The sequence below is a fragment of the Lycium ferocissimum genome, chromosome 8 (genome assembly GCF_029784015.1).
Source record: "Lycium ferocissimum isolate CSIRO_LF1 chromosome 8, AGI_CSIRO_Lferr_CH_V1, whole genome shotgun sequence".
In the NCBI taxonomy this organism is placed as follows: domain Eukaryota; kingdom Viridiplantae; phylum Streptophyta; class Magnoliopsida; order Solanales; family Solanaceae; genus Lycium; species Lycium ferocissimum.
The window spans coordinates 10076958-10087428 of record NC_081349.1 but is presented as its reverse complement, the minus strand read 5'-3'; the positions used below and the strand labels follow the sequence as shown (position 1 = coordinate 10087428).

The 10471-nt window shown below is 35.6% G+C and overlaps 2 protein-coding genes across 4 annotated transcripts; one reads left to right on the top strand and one right to left on the bottom strand.

Annotated features, from left to right (window-relative positions):
* Positions 1 to 2035: 2035 nt before the first annotated feature.
* Positions 2036 to 6584, top strand: LOC132067199 (serine/threonine-protein kinase AFC2-like). Of its 3 annotated transcripts, XM_059460352.1 has the most exons (12): positions 2036 to 2251; positions 3502 to 3688; positions 4343 to 4369; positions 4459 to 4612; positions 4698 to 4746; positions 4841 to 4955; positions 5164 to 5255; positions 5392 to 5548; positions 5638 to 5702; positions 5809 to 5906; positions 5982 to 6084; positions 6170 to 6584. In XM_059460352.1, exons 1-12 carry the CDS (start codon positions 2153 to 2155, stop codon positions 6317 to 6319), a joined length of 1296 nt encoding a protein of 431 aa, XP_059316335.1. In that variant the 5' UTR covers positions 2036 to 2152; the 3' UTR covers positions 6320 to 6584. The 3 variants fall into 3 exon arrangements, with proteins under 3 accessions (XP_059316335.1, XP_059316336.1, XP_059316337.1); XM_059460353.1 differs by lacking the exon at positions 3502 to 3688 and having other exon boundaries at positions 2124 to 2251; XM_059460354.1 differs by lacking the exons at positions 2036 to 2251; positions 3502 to 3688; positions 4343 to 4369; positions 4698 to 4746; positions 4841 to 4955.
* A 242-nt stretch (positions 6585 to 6826) lies between these two features.
* On the bottom strand, positions 6827 to 8835 carry LOC132067200 (uncharacterized protein At1g08160). Its single transcript, XM_059460356.1, has 2 exons — positions 8146 to 8835; positions 6827 to 7658 (listed from the first exon to the last, which is right to left on the bottom strand). The coding sequence occupies exons 1-2, from the start codon at positions 8531 to 8533 to the stop codon at positions 7063 to 7065; spliced, it is 984 nt and encodes a 327-aa protein (XP_059316339.1). The 5' UTR covers positions 8534 to 8835; the 3' UTR covers positions 6827 to 7062.
* Between the last annotated feature and the right edge of the window lie 1636 nt (positions 8836 to 10471).

Sequence of the window (10471 nt, the reverse complement as noted above, 5' to 3'; positions counted from 1 at the left end):
AGGAGCCTGTTTTGGAGGATTGGGGGTGAGCTGCTGGTTGATCCGTGACACCGTATTCTCTCTCTCTTTTCATTGTTCTGTCTTTCTTCTATTCAGATAGTGTATTCAGATGACATTCTATACTTTTATTTGCTATCCTAGTAGTTCTTATATTTGTGACACCAGGTTTTGGGTGGTTGTACCTATTTTACATATTTATGATTATGAGACTTAGATTATGGCTCTTAAATGTTTTATTTATTTATTTTACGTATAATATACTTGTTAAAATTGGCTAAATCGGTTGTGGATGGTTCGCCTACCGGATGGGGGTAGGTGCCTTCATGGCTTTGGAATTTGGTTCGTGACAAGAATGGTTAATCCATATATTATTTAATACGCCAAATTCAGTATAACTTTATATAAGGTGCAAGGTGAAATAACTAAGATATGTATTAACTATAAATTGATTATATTCATAAAGACAAAAATACCCATAAAACCAGAACCTGGACAGTCTCTTCCTTCTCTCGGTTCTTTGCCTTCAAACTAGAGTCGTATGTTCCATCGCTAGTAGGTCATCTGCGGTGATAGAAGACAACAATTGACATTGAATTTAGTATTTGTTGTGTGGATGACATTTGGCATTTGTTGCAAGTACCATTTAATAATCTCGGAGTCCCTCAAATTGATACAATTTACATCCTCTGGTTTCTGATTTTAAGCTTGAAAAACCTACGGGTTGTATTTAATTTGCAGAGCTGCTGCAATTATGTTTCATTGCTAATGCGTTTTTTGTTTGTTTGCTATTTTCTTATGCATTGTTCAGCTTTTGTTTTTCTTCTCCAATATAATATGTGACTATGATTACCAATAATAAGTGTAGAGATTTTGATAAAATATTTGATCATTTAACACACTATTACAACAAAAAATATTATATGAATATATATATTTTCATCATTAAATGATTTTCCTTCATTATACGCGTGATTAAGCTTAGAATTTGGCAATTAAAAATAAAAATTAAATTTTATGCATTTTTTTTTGTTTATAACAGTGAAATATTATTTAATTGTCAATGCTATTATATATGTATAAGAGCCATTCTCTATAACAGCTGAAAAATTTCGAACAAAACGATGCTGTTATATAGAAGTTTGACTGTTTGTACATAGGATTGATGTCCACACTATAATGACAAAGTCATTAAACTGTACCATGGAAAATTCATTACAAAAACACGTGATAGTGAATGAGGATAGAAAAGTCAATTCATTTTTTTACTCCACCCCATGAGCTCTCCGTTTTTGTTTTTCTGGTAACTTGAACCCACAACTTTCGTGTTGGTGGTGGAGGGTGCTTACAATCTGAGTAACCTCCTCTTGTCAATTCATTTTATTTTGTTTAAACAATAAATAGATAATTTAAATTTTACCATTTATATGCCCTTTTTCATAAAATAAACCAAACATTAAATAAAAAATAATCTCAGAATAACAATTTCTGCATAATTAATCTTATGGGTCGTTTGATACACGATATAAGGTTGATATCCCAGCACTAACTTTGGGATTAGTTTTATATCATGTTTGATAGAAGGTATACATTTATCTTGAGATTAATTAATACATTCTACCAAATAGAGTATAAAATGAAGCTCAAACTTAACGATGGATATCCCACCTTATCCGATTAACTTTGAGATTAGTTTATCCCACCTCCCAGATGGGATAAATTAATCCCAGAATTATAATTTGGGAATAATTTAATCCACATATCAAACGACCCACCCCTTAGTGTAACTAATCGCAACATAGCTAATCCATACATAACAAATTTCTGAACCAAACGACCCCTTAAGGTATTGAAATGGCACGTTATCCTTGGATAGAATATTCGGAATGGAAACGCATACATAGGATTAAAAAAAAAAAAAAAAAAAAAAAGCCTAACTTAACCATGGTTAGTATTTCTAAACATGAGTCTTTTAAAGTCGGTTGAGACGGTCGTGATTAAATCTCAACATTTAATCCAACGGTGATCCATCAATCAAAATTCTCAATCGTACGCTCCACACCATGAGCTATTGGTGTTCCTTAGGTCACAAAACACAAATTGGGGATTAGGGTTTTCTTTCTCTCTCTATTTGTATATGTCATCGAATTGATCGATGGAAATGGATTATGTAACGGAGTATCCACATTCTTATATGGATCGTCGTCCTAAAAAACGTCCTAGATTGGATTGGGATCCTTCTCATACTCCCAAGGTAACACTTTTTTCTTCTTCTTTTTTTTCTTTTGTTGGAAAATGAAATAGATGTAGCTCAATTTTGATTAGAATTCAAGTCATGGCTCAATGAAAGTTTTGTGTCATTAATTATTATTTTGTTGTTGTGAGATGTTCGGAAAATGAGAAGTTTTTAGCGGAATTTCGAGTGTTTTGATTACATTTGAAGTTGCGATTCAATGAAAGTTTTGGTGTTATTGATTCTCTGTCCCAATTTATGTCATATTTTTCGCTTCCCGATATTCACTGCATTAACTTTGACCCACATTTTAAAACTTATTTTTTCACCGATATGAGAAAAGTTGCAAGTTATAGTATTATTCATGTAGTTTTCAAATATATAACTTTTAATCTAAAAATATTGAGTTAATCTAATCCAATTTAGCTTTAAAGTTTAGTCAAAAGCGAAAAGTATCACATAAATTAGGATGAGGGAGTATTATTTTTTTGTGAGAAGTTCCAATGACCAAAACAGTGGAGGAAATTAGTTAAAAGGGGTCTTTACAAAAATGAATAGAGGTATATGAGCCTCATGTGATAGTTCAATAGTGAGTAATTTGAATACAATTGAACTGTCCAATGAACGTATTGTGAGCTGTAAGAGGTATATTTCAGTTTGTGATATAAATTGGATATTGGAGGATATGTTGATGCTTAAATTCTTGATCAGAAATGTGTATTTCAGTTTGTGATATAAATTGGATATCAGCAAACTTTTGTTTGTTTAATATGCATGTGATATTTTACTGCATTTGGGGACTTTACTTTAAGTGGGGAAAAAAGAAGAAGAGAAAAATAGAACTTTGTTAATCTGTAATTTTACAAGAATAGAATTTATTTAGAGGTTCTTTTGAAAAGCGGGATTAAAAGAAGATTTGAATCATGATGAAAAGGTACAAACCGATCTCAGTAGAATAGGAAGATTTATGCGCGGTATGAACTGAAAGGTGTACTAGTATTTGATCGCACATCAATCTCAACTATGTCTGATGTTGGTGAGAATACTTGTTACGGGACAAATTTTTGTATTGTTTTTTTCATGTCAATAATTTTGTAGAGATTTAATAGTTATGTCCAGCTTAGTGAGTTTGTTGAGTTGGGGATTGTGTGAAAATATTCATCTTGGTTGTTACTCTTGCAAATATTTCAAAGTTCAGTTTAGTTTTAAATATAGGATAGGTTTTATGTTATATCTTTTTCAGAAGAATATGAATGAATGGTTGTCTGTAGGCTCAGTCGGGAATATATTATGGGCAAGAAGTTGGCAATTCATCGAGCTATGTGCATTCAAGATTACTACCCGATCATGATAATTTATATGTAAAAGGACTGGCTCAAAAAGGCTCTCCCCCACGGCGAGATGATGACAAAGATGGACATTACATGTTTGAGCTTGGAGAGAATTTAACGACTCGCTGTAATTACTTTTTTTTTTTCATCACCATGTTATATATGTGTTAGGCTCTGCTTGATGAAAGTATATGTTAGGTTCTTCTTGGTTGCTCTTATACACCAGTTCTTTCTGTGTCTGATTCGTGCTGAAGTCCATCATTTTGTCCACAAGAAATTATGTAATCATGGTTTTGTAGTTAGCAATTAGAAACCAAAAGGTGCTTAGAAATTCAGCTATTCCACCTGATAATTTATGTGTATTGTATATGGTAGTATCCCTTTTTTATACGAGAGATATCTTTACTCATTGAAGAAAGTGATAAAAAAATAATAGTGGAGGAGCACTTTTTATTCTCAACAATCTACTTCTCTTCCGTGGCGTAATAAGTGAGCATCAGGGAAGTGTAAGAAATGAGGTTGCACATTGTTTTATAGATGTATTTGCTTGCATAAACTTCAGGAGTTGACCTTCCTTCCCGTCCTAATGACGGCCAAACCAAGGAGCAGCATATCTCTTCTCCCTGGCTGAATACTAGAAGCTTTTCAGAATCTCAGAATGTATTTCCTGTCATGGCTTATGTTAGAGTGCATATACTGAATTCCGTTAGTTTAGCTGCATTCAAGTATAGGCCTACTCCCTCCATAATGTTCTCACTCATTTTCATTCCTGTAATTGCAGATAAAATTCTCAAAAAGATTGGTGAAGGTCAGTCTGAATATTCTTTTCCTGATTTAATTTTAAATTGCTTTTGTTTGCCCATGGATCTTTTTCTTCAATGTTTTGTAATTCACCAGGTACCTTCGGTCAAGTTCTAGAATGCTGGGACAGAGAGCAAAAGGAATTTGTTGCCATCAAAATTATCCGAAGTATAAAGAAGTATCGTGAAGCAGCAATGGTAGAAGTTGACGTGCTTCAGTTGCTAGGGAGATATGATAGGGGTGGAAGCCGGTATGTCTTGTCTATGTTGAATATACTGGCCTTTCATATAAATGCAAGTTTGCATGTGATGGTTAAATAAGTTCCTTCTTTGCAGTTGTGTCCAATTACGGAACTGGTTTGATTATCGTAACCATATTTGCTTAGTAAGTACATTACTGATTTGTGGTAACCCGATACCCCAACTTTGCGAATTCTATGGGGACTTAAGGCTTGCAATGAATTTAATGGTCTTAACAGGTGTTTGAGAAGCTTGGGCCAAGCTTATTCGATTTTCTACGGAAAAACAGTTATCGCGCATTTCCAGTTGATCTAGTTCGTGAAATTGGGAGGCAATTGTTGGAATGTATAGCATGTGTGTGGTCTATACTTCTTCAATTCACTTTTCTAGTATGAGATACTTGTGCATCTTTTTGTTCTCTTGCTCTCAAGAGTTTTATATTTTGCATTTTACTTTTCTAATTTGTTAGTTAAGTTACTGCCTTTATATTGCCACCACTGTGTTGAAGACATTTTATTGTGAATTGTGAATTGTGAATGCTTATTGTCCCCTTTGTTTACAGTCATGCATGATATGCGTCTCATCCATACGGACCTTAAGCCCGAGAATATACTCTTTGTTTCCGCCGACTACATAAAAGTGCCCGACTACAAGGTATATTAGGTTCTGCTTTTCAAGCTCTTAGGAGTGTGTTATACTTTTATAACAACTAGAATTAACTAGCCCTCTGGAGATCATGCCACATCATTTATCTCTCTGTCCCTGTATGTTCCTTTACTTGCCTTTGCAGGGTACACCATGGTCACACAGAGACAGATCATTTTATAAAAGGTTACCAAAGTCAAGTGCTATCAAAGTAATCGACTTTGGCAGCACTGCTTATGAACGACCAGATCACAACTATATTGTGTCTACACGACATTACCGTGCACCTGAAGTTATTCTTGGTGGGTTTAGATTTTCTTCCCTTCAACGAAGTCTCACTTAATTTAGCATTGTTCTCTTACTTGATTACTGGGTCTTATGTTTATTTTAGGCCTTGGATGGAGCTACCCGTGCGATTTATGGAGCGTGGGATGCATCTTGGTAGAACTATGCTCGGTATTTGCTAGCATCTGATTTTCTCATTAATCTGTTTGTTTGAAGCCAGACGTTAATATGTTGTGATGGAAAATGCAGTAGGTATTTATGTTTGGTAATTTTGCAGGGTGAAGCTTTATTCCAGACACACGAGAATTTGGAGCACCTGGCCATGATGGAAAGAGTTTTGGGTCCATTACCATCACAAATGTTAAAAAAAGTGGAGTGAGTGCTGTTTTTAGAATGTTCATGTTATCAGTTATTATCAGCATTTGACTTATTACTTTTTTATTTGGATAGTCGACATGCAGAGAAATATGTAAGGAGGGGTAGATTAGACTGGCCTGAAGGTGCCACTTCCCGAGAGAGCATAAAATCTGTGATGAAGCTGCCTCGTCTTCAGGTGGATTATTAGTTTGTATTCTCCTTTTACACTTGTTCTTTATTCACCAGCATGTTACGTAAATCTTCTCTGGCCTTTGCTGCAGAATTTGGTGATGCAGCATGTTGATCATTCAGCTGGTGATCTTATAGACCTTTTGCAAGGTCTCCTTAGATTCGACCCGTCTATCAGAATGACGGCTCGTGATGCCCTAAGGCATCCCTTTTTCACCAGGGACCAATTCCGGAGGTTATAAGGGGATGCATTTTGGTTTGTCATCACTCCTGCATCAGTTGTTCATACCTGTATTGTTGTCTCAAGGCATCGAGTTATTTGGCATTTCTACGAGAAGAGAATATAGTTAGTGAAGTTATGTGCCTCGTTTGAGGAGAACTTGTATGTATGATGCTTGAGAGAATGTCCTCTTTCACCCATCTCTCAAGAAATTCTATTGTTGTGGCCGTCTCATTTTTGTTCAGAACCTTTGCCTTCTGCAATAAGATAATTATATTGATGTCCAATGCACGATCTGTCTATTTTCTTTTCGATAGTAACATCATATTGCATTTGGACTTGTTGCGCAACCTGTAGTTCGTATCTCTATGTAATGTATACGGTTCCAAGATTATGCCGCTGCTGAAAAATCCTGGTATTTAGCCTTTTCGTTATACAAATGCTGTGGTTCTAAGTTTGAACATTCGGCAAATAAGCCGTCATCTTATCTCTGTCCCCTTCCCATTCTAAGGAGTTAATGAAAAAAGCAATATAAAACTGCTACAATATTAAGGTGTTGTGGGAAAATTTGATTTAACAATCTCTGGATTGTATTGACAAAAAACAAAAGTACAACGAATAGTAAGAGGTAGTAAAGCTCCAAATCAGATTGTACAAATCAGATCTTTTGGCAGAAAAGAAAAAAATGGAGAATCAAAACGTGGCTGAAAGCGTAGCACAAGTAATTAAGCCATTTCTTGAAGTCAAAATATACTCTGTTCGCTGTTAGCGCTTCGTTACGCACTTTCTGCCAATCAAGACACCAGTTGGAGGGCTGGTAACTACAATAGTGCACCTACTATACAACCAATAGGAGTATTGAAGGAAGCTTCCTAAATTAGACCTTGCTCTAAAAAGTCCCTTCACTTCAAACTTCACTCTTCCATTATCCACTTCCTTCTTCAGCGATTGGCTGTTTTCTAAAGGAAGTCGAACTTCGCTACTCACCAAGTGAACATCTTGAAACCTCGACTCATGGCTCATTGTCGAGAAAGGGTCTATGTAACTGGAAGCCAATAGGTGTCCACCATGATAAAGATCAAGAATGGCGTAATGAAAATCCACTCTTCCTTTCTTGTTTGGGTTTGTGAAGTTTGCAAGTATAGTAATATCAGCATTGAGGAGATATCCCATGTCAAGATAGGCTGCGTTGAGTGTGGCACTTGTTATGTCGAATTTTGGGTTTCTTGGGCGAAATACAAGATAGATGATGAGGATTGCTAGGCCAGCTACTATTACCATGACCCAGAAAAGTGCACATAAACCTGCCACTAGCCATGCAAATGGCCTCGTTTTACGCCTTGTAGGCACGCTCACTAGACCTACACAAAGTAGTCAAAAGCAAAAAGAGCAAAAAATCATTAAAGTTCTTTAGGTCTTTAATGCAAGAAAAAGTAACTGTCTACAATCACAAATAACAATTATTTGGACAAGAAAATGGAAAACTGTAATTAAGCTATATATATGCAGTTAAAATCATGTCAATAAGCTCAAAGACCTCCTTCAATTGCCGATATAGATGTCATTTTAGGTTTTTTGTGGGTTCCTATACTAAATCTCTAATTTTTTGTTCTTAGTTGATAAAAGTTCAGTCATGACGTTTTATTCAACAATTACCACTTGGTTAACAATATTTATTGTCTCGTGTTGTGCTCTTAAAGACGGAGCGCATCTGTGATGACACACACACCTTAGTACCACCTCCACTAAATCATGAATTAAGCAAGGTGAAGCGCATTAACTGGGCTTCACCGAGCTTCAGGGTTTAAACGCGCTATAAGCGAGCCTTTTAACAACATTTGGACTCACCTGAAGAGTGACGATGATGTTGGCTCGGTGGCCGAGGACCTGAATGTGGCTGATGTCGTGGTGGTACTGCTGTTGGCATGTGAGAGTCATGACCAGAATGTGGATGATGTCGCGGTGGCAGTACTGGTGTTGGTAAATAAGAGTCATGACTAGAATGTGGTTGTGGTCCTGAGTGCAGCTGTGGCTGGGAATGTCTTGTTGACAGTGGCATTGTTGGACTTGGAAAATAAGAGTCACCAGCAGAATATGGTTCTCGTGTTTGATCTTTTGTGTTAGGCAGTACTGGTGGAAATTGAGAAGAGAATGGTGGATGTTGTGGTTCATGTTGTTCAAGTGGAGGAACATGTGGTGGAAGAAAATAGGGGTTGGTTTCGCGTTGACGGTACATTATGGACTACACTGAAATTTTGGAGATGGAAGAGAAGAAGATGAAGATTGAAAACAAAGACAGAATTATTGTTGTGTGAAGAAGATGGCTTCAAAAAGACTTGTAGGGTGTAGTAGGAAGGAGGATTGATGAAAAGGCAAAGAATAAGAATTAGTGAAGCAAAGAAGGCAAGTAATCTTAATTGATGCCTCCTCTTTTTATATTTTACTGGTACCACATCACTTTTACCACCCAAACATAATGTTCAGTTTTTTTATTTGTATGCTTACCTTCTTTTAATTTAATTGCTGATAATACCAATGCGAGTTAATTTTCAGTAAAGTTTAAGTTATATGCACCGATATTGTAAAATGATATTATATGATTAGGTTATTAAAAGGAATTTATTTGTACCTTATCATAATAAACATTGATACCAGCTTCTCTTCCTGCAGGTGATCTACCTCTGATAATATTGAAGATCATTTTATTTGGACAGAAAATTTTGAAGAAAAAAAAAATGAAACTAGCACATAAAGGGAAACTTATATCCGTTTTTGGATAACAAAGAAAATTTGTTATGCTAAATATGAAAGATGGAAGGGTTGTGTAATATTTGAATTTATAGTGGAGATATGTGTTACAAGCTAAAACCTCGACCTGAGTGAAATATTTCCTAAGTTCATGAGTGAAAATTTGGACCACTTTTACAAATTTAATCTTTAAGAATTAGGGATGTAAAATTTAGCTCAATTTACCACAATCGAATTAATCCATCTTAAAGTTTGGATATGCCAAATTGACCCATAAGTTTGGTTTCTGTTCGTGATCTATTTTTCCTCTTTATAGAGAAAAGATGAGTCATTTTTAGTTTGTATGGTGAGTACACAGATTATTTAAAAAAAAATTAAGATAATAAAAATTGTTTCGAGTTAACCAAATCCGATAGACTTATTATTTAGCTTATATTGATTCAACTCCATCTTAACTCAAACAAACTCCGGATGACTGTGTCATAACTCGTATTGTGACTTAATGTATTGTGACCAACTCAAATGTGATATTACCCGTCCCTTTGACGTTCATAGACCGGAATATAATCTTTCATGATGATTCTATTCCATATTTCAACAAACGAACTTCAGGACACAGCGGAGAAGAAGAAGAAGAAGAAGAAGCTAATTTTCATTCGCTTTTTAGGTTGTTATTAAATTTTAAATAATTTATAAATACTGACAAAAACTCAAATAGCAATCCCAAATGTGGCTACCTGGTACCATTTCCACCAGCAATATGGCAAGGGCAATTCGCAGGATTGCCCTTCCTTTGGGATAGTCTTTAGTTTTTGCCACTCAAAATGTTGGTCTTTAATTTTTGTCCTTCGCGTTGCAATCCTAAGCTTCGTGTAGAAATCACGAGATTCTGGGTTCGATCCCCCGCTCAGGCATAAATTAAAAAAAAATCTGCAAAGCAAGGCTTGGGTCGCGTGAATGTTGGACCCGTCATACACTTCTTAAGGAATAACTAAAGTTATGCCGAACCCGGCATAACTATAAGTTCCGCCTTATAAGGCAAAGTTTATGCCTTAAGGAAAAGTTCCGCCTTAGAGGCATACTTTTAGTTATGCCTTAACTAAAAGTCTATCCCATAAGGCATAACTTAAAATATGCCCCATAAGGCGGAATTTTTTCTTAAGGTATAACTAAAAGTTTGCCTTATAAGGCAAAGTCTATGTCTTAAGGAAAAGTTATGCCTTATGGGGCATACTTTTAGTTATGCCTTAACTAAAAGTCTGCTCCATAAGGCATAACTAAACTATGTCTTAAGGAAAAGTTCTGCCTTATGGGCAGACTTTTAGTTAAGGCTTAACTAAAAGTCTGCTAACATAAGTATGCCGGGTCCGACATAACTTTGGTTATTCCTTAACAAGTGTATGCCAGGTCCAGCATACATGTGACC

Excerpts from the sequence above, each read along its gene's own strand:
- LOC132067200 (XM_059460356.1), bottom strand. The coding sequence starts at position 8,533 with ATGTACCGTCAACGCGAAACCAACCCCTATTTTCTTCCACCACATGTT. Across the intron at positions 7,659-8,145 it reads ACATCATCGTCACTCTTCAG|GTCTAGTGAGCGTGCCTACA; the intron begins GTGAGTCCAAAT and ends TACTTTGTGTAG.
- LOC132067199 (XM_059460352.1), top strand. The coding sequence starts at position 2,153 with ATGGAAATGGATTATGTAACGGAGTATCCACATTCTTATATGGATCGT. Across the intron at positions 4,613-4,697 it reads TATGATAGGGGTGGAAGCCG|TTGTGTCCAATTACGGAACT; the intron begins GTATGTCTTGTC and ends CCTTCTTTGCAG. Across the intron at positions 5,549-5,637 it reads TGCACCTGAAGTTATTCTTG|GCCTTGGATGGAGCTACCCG; the intron begins GTGGGTTTAGAT and ends TGTTTATTTTAG.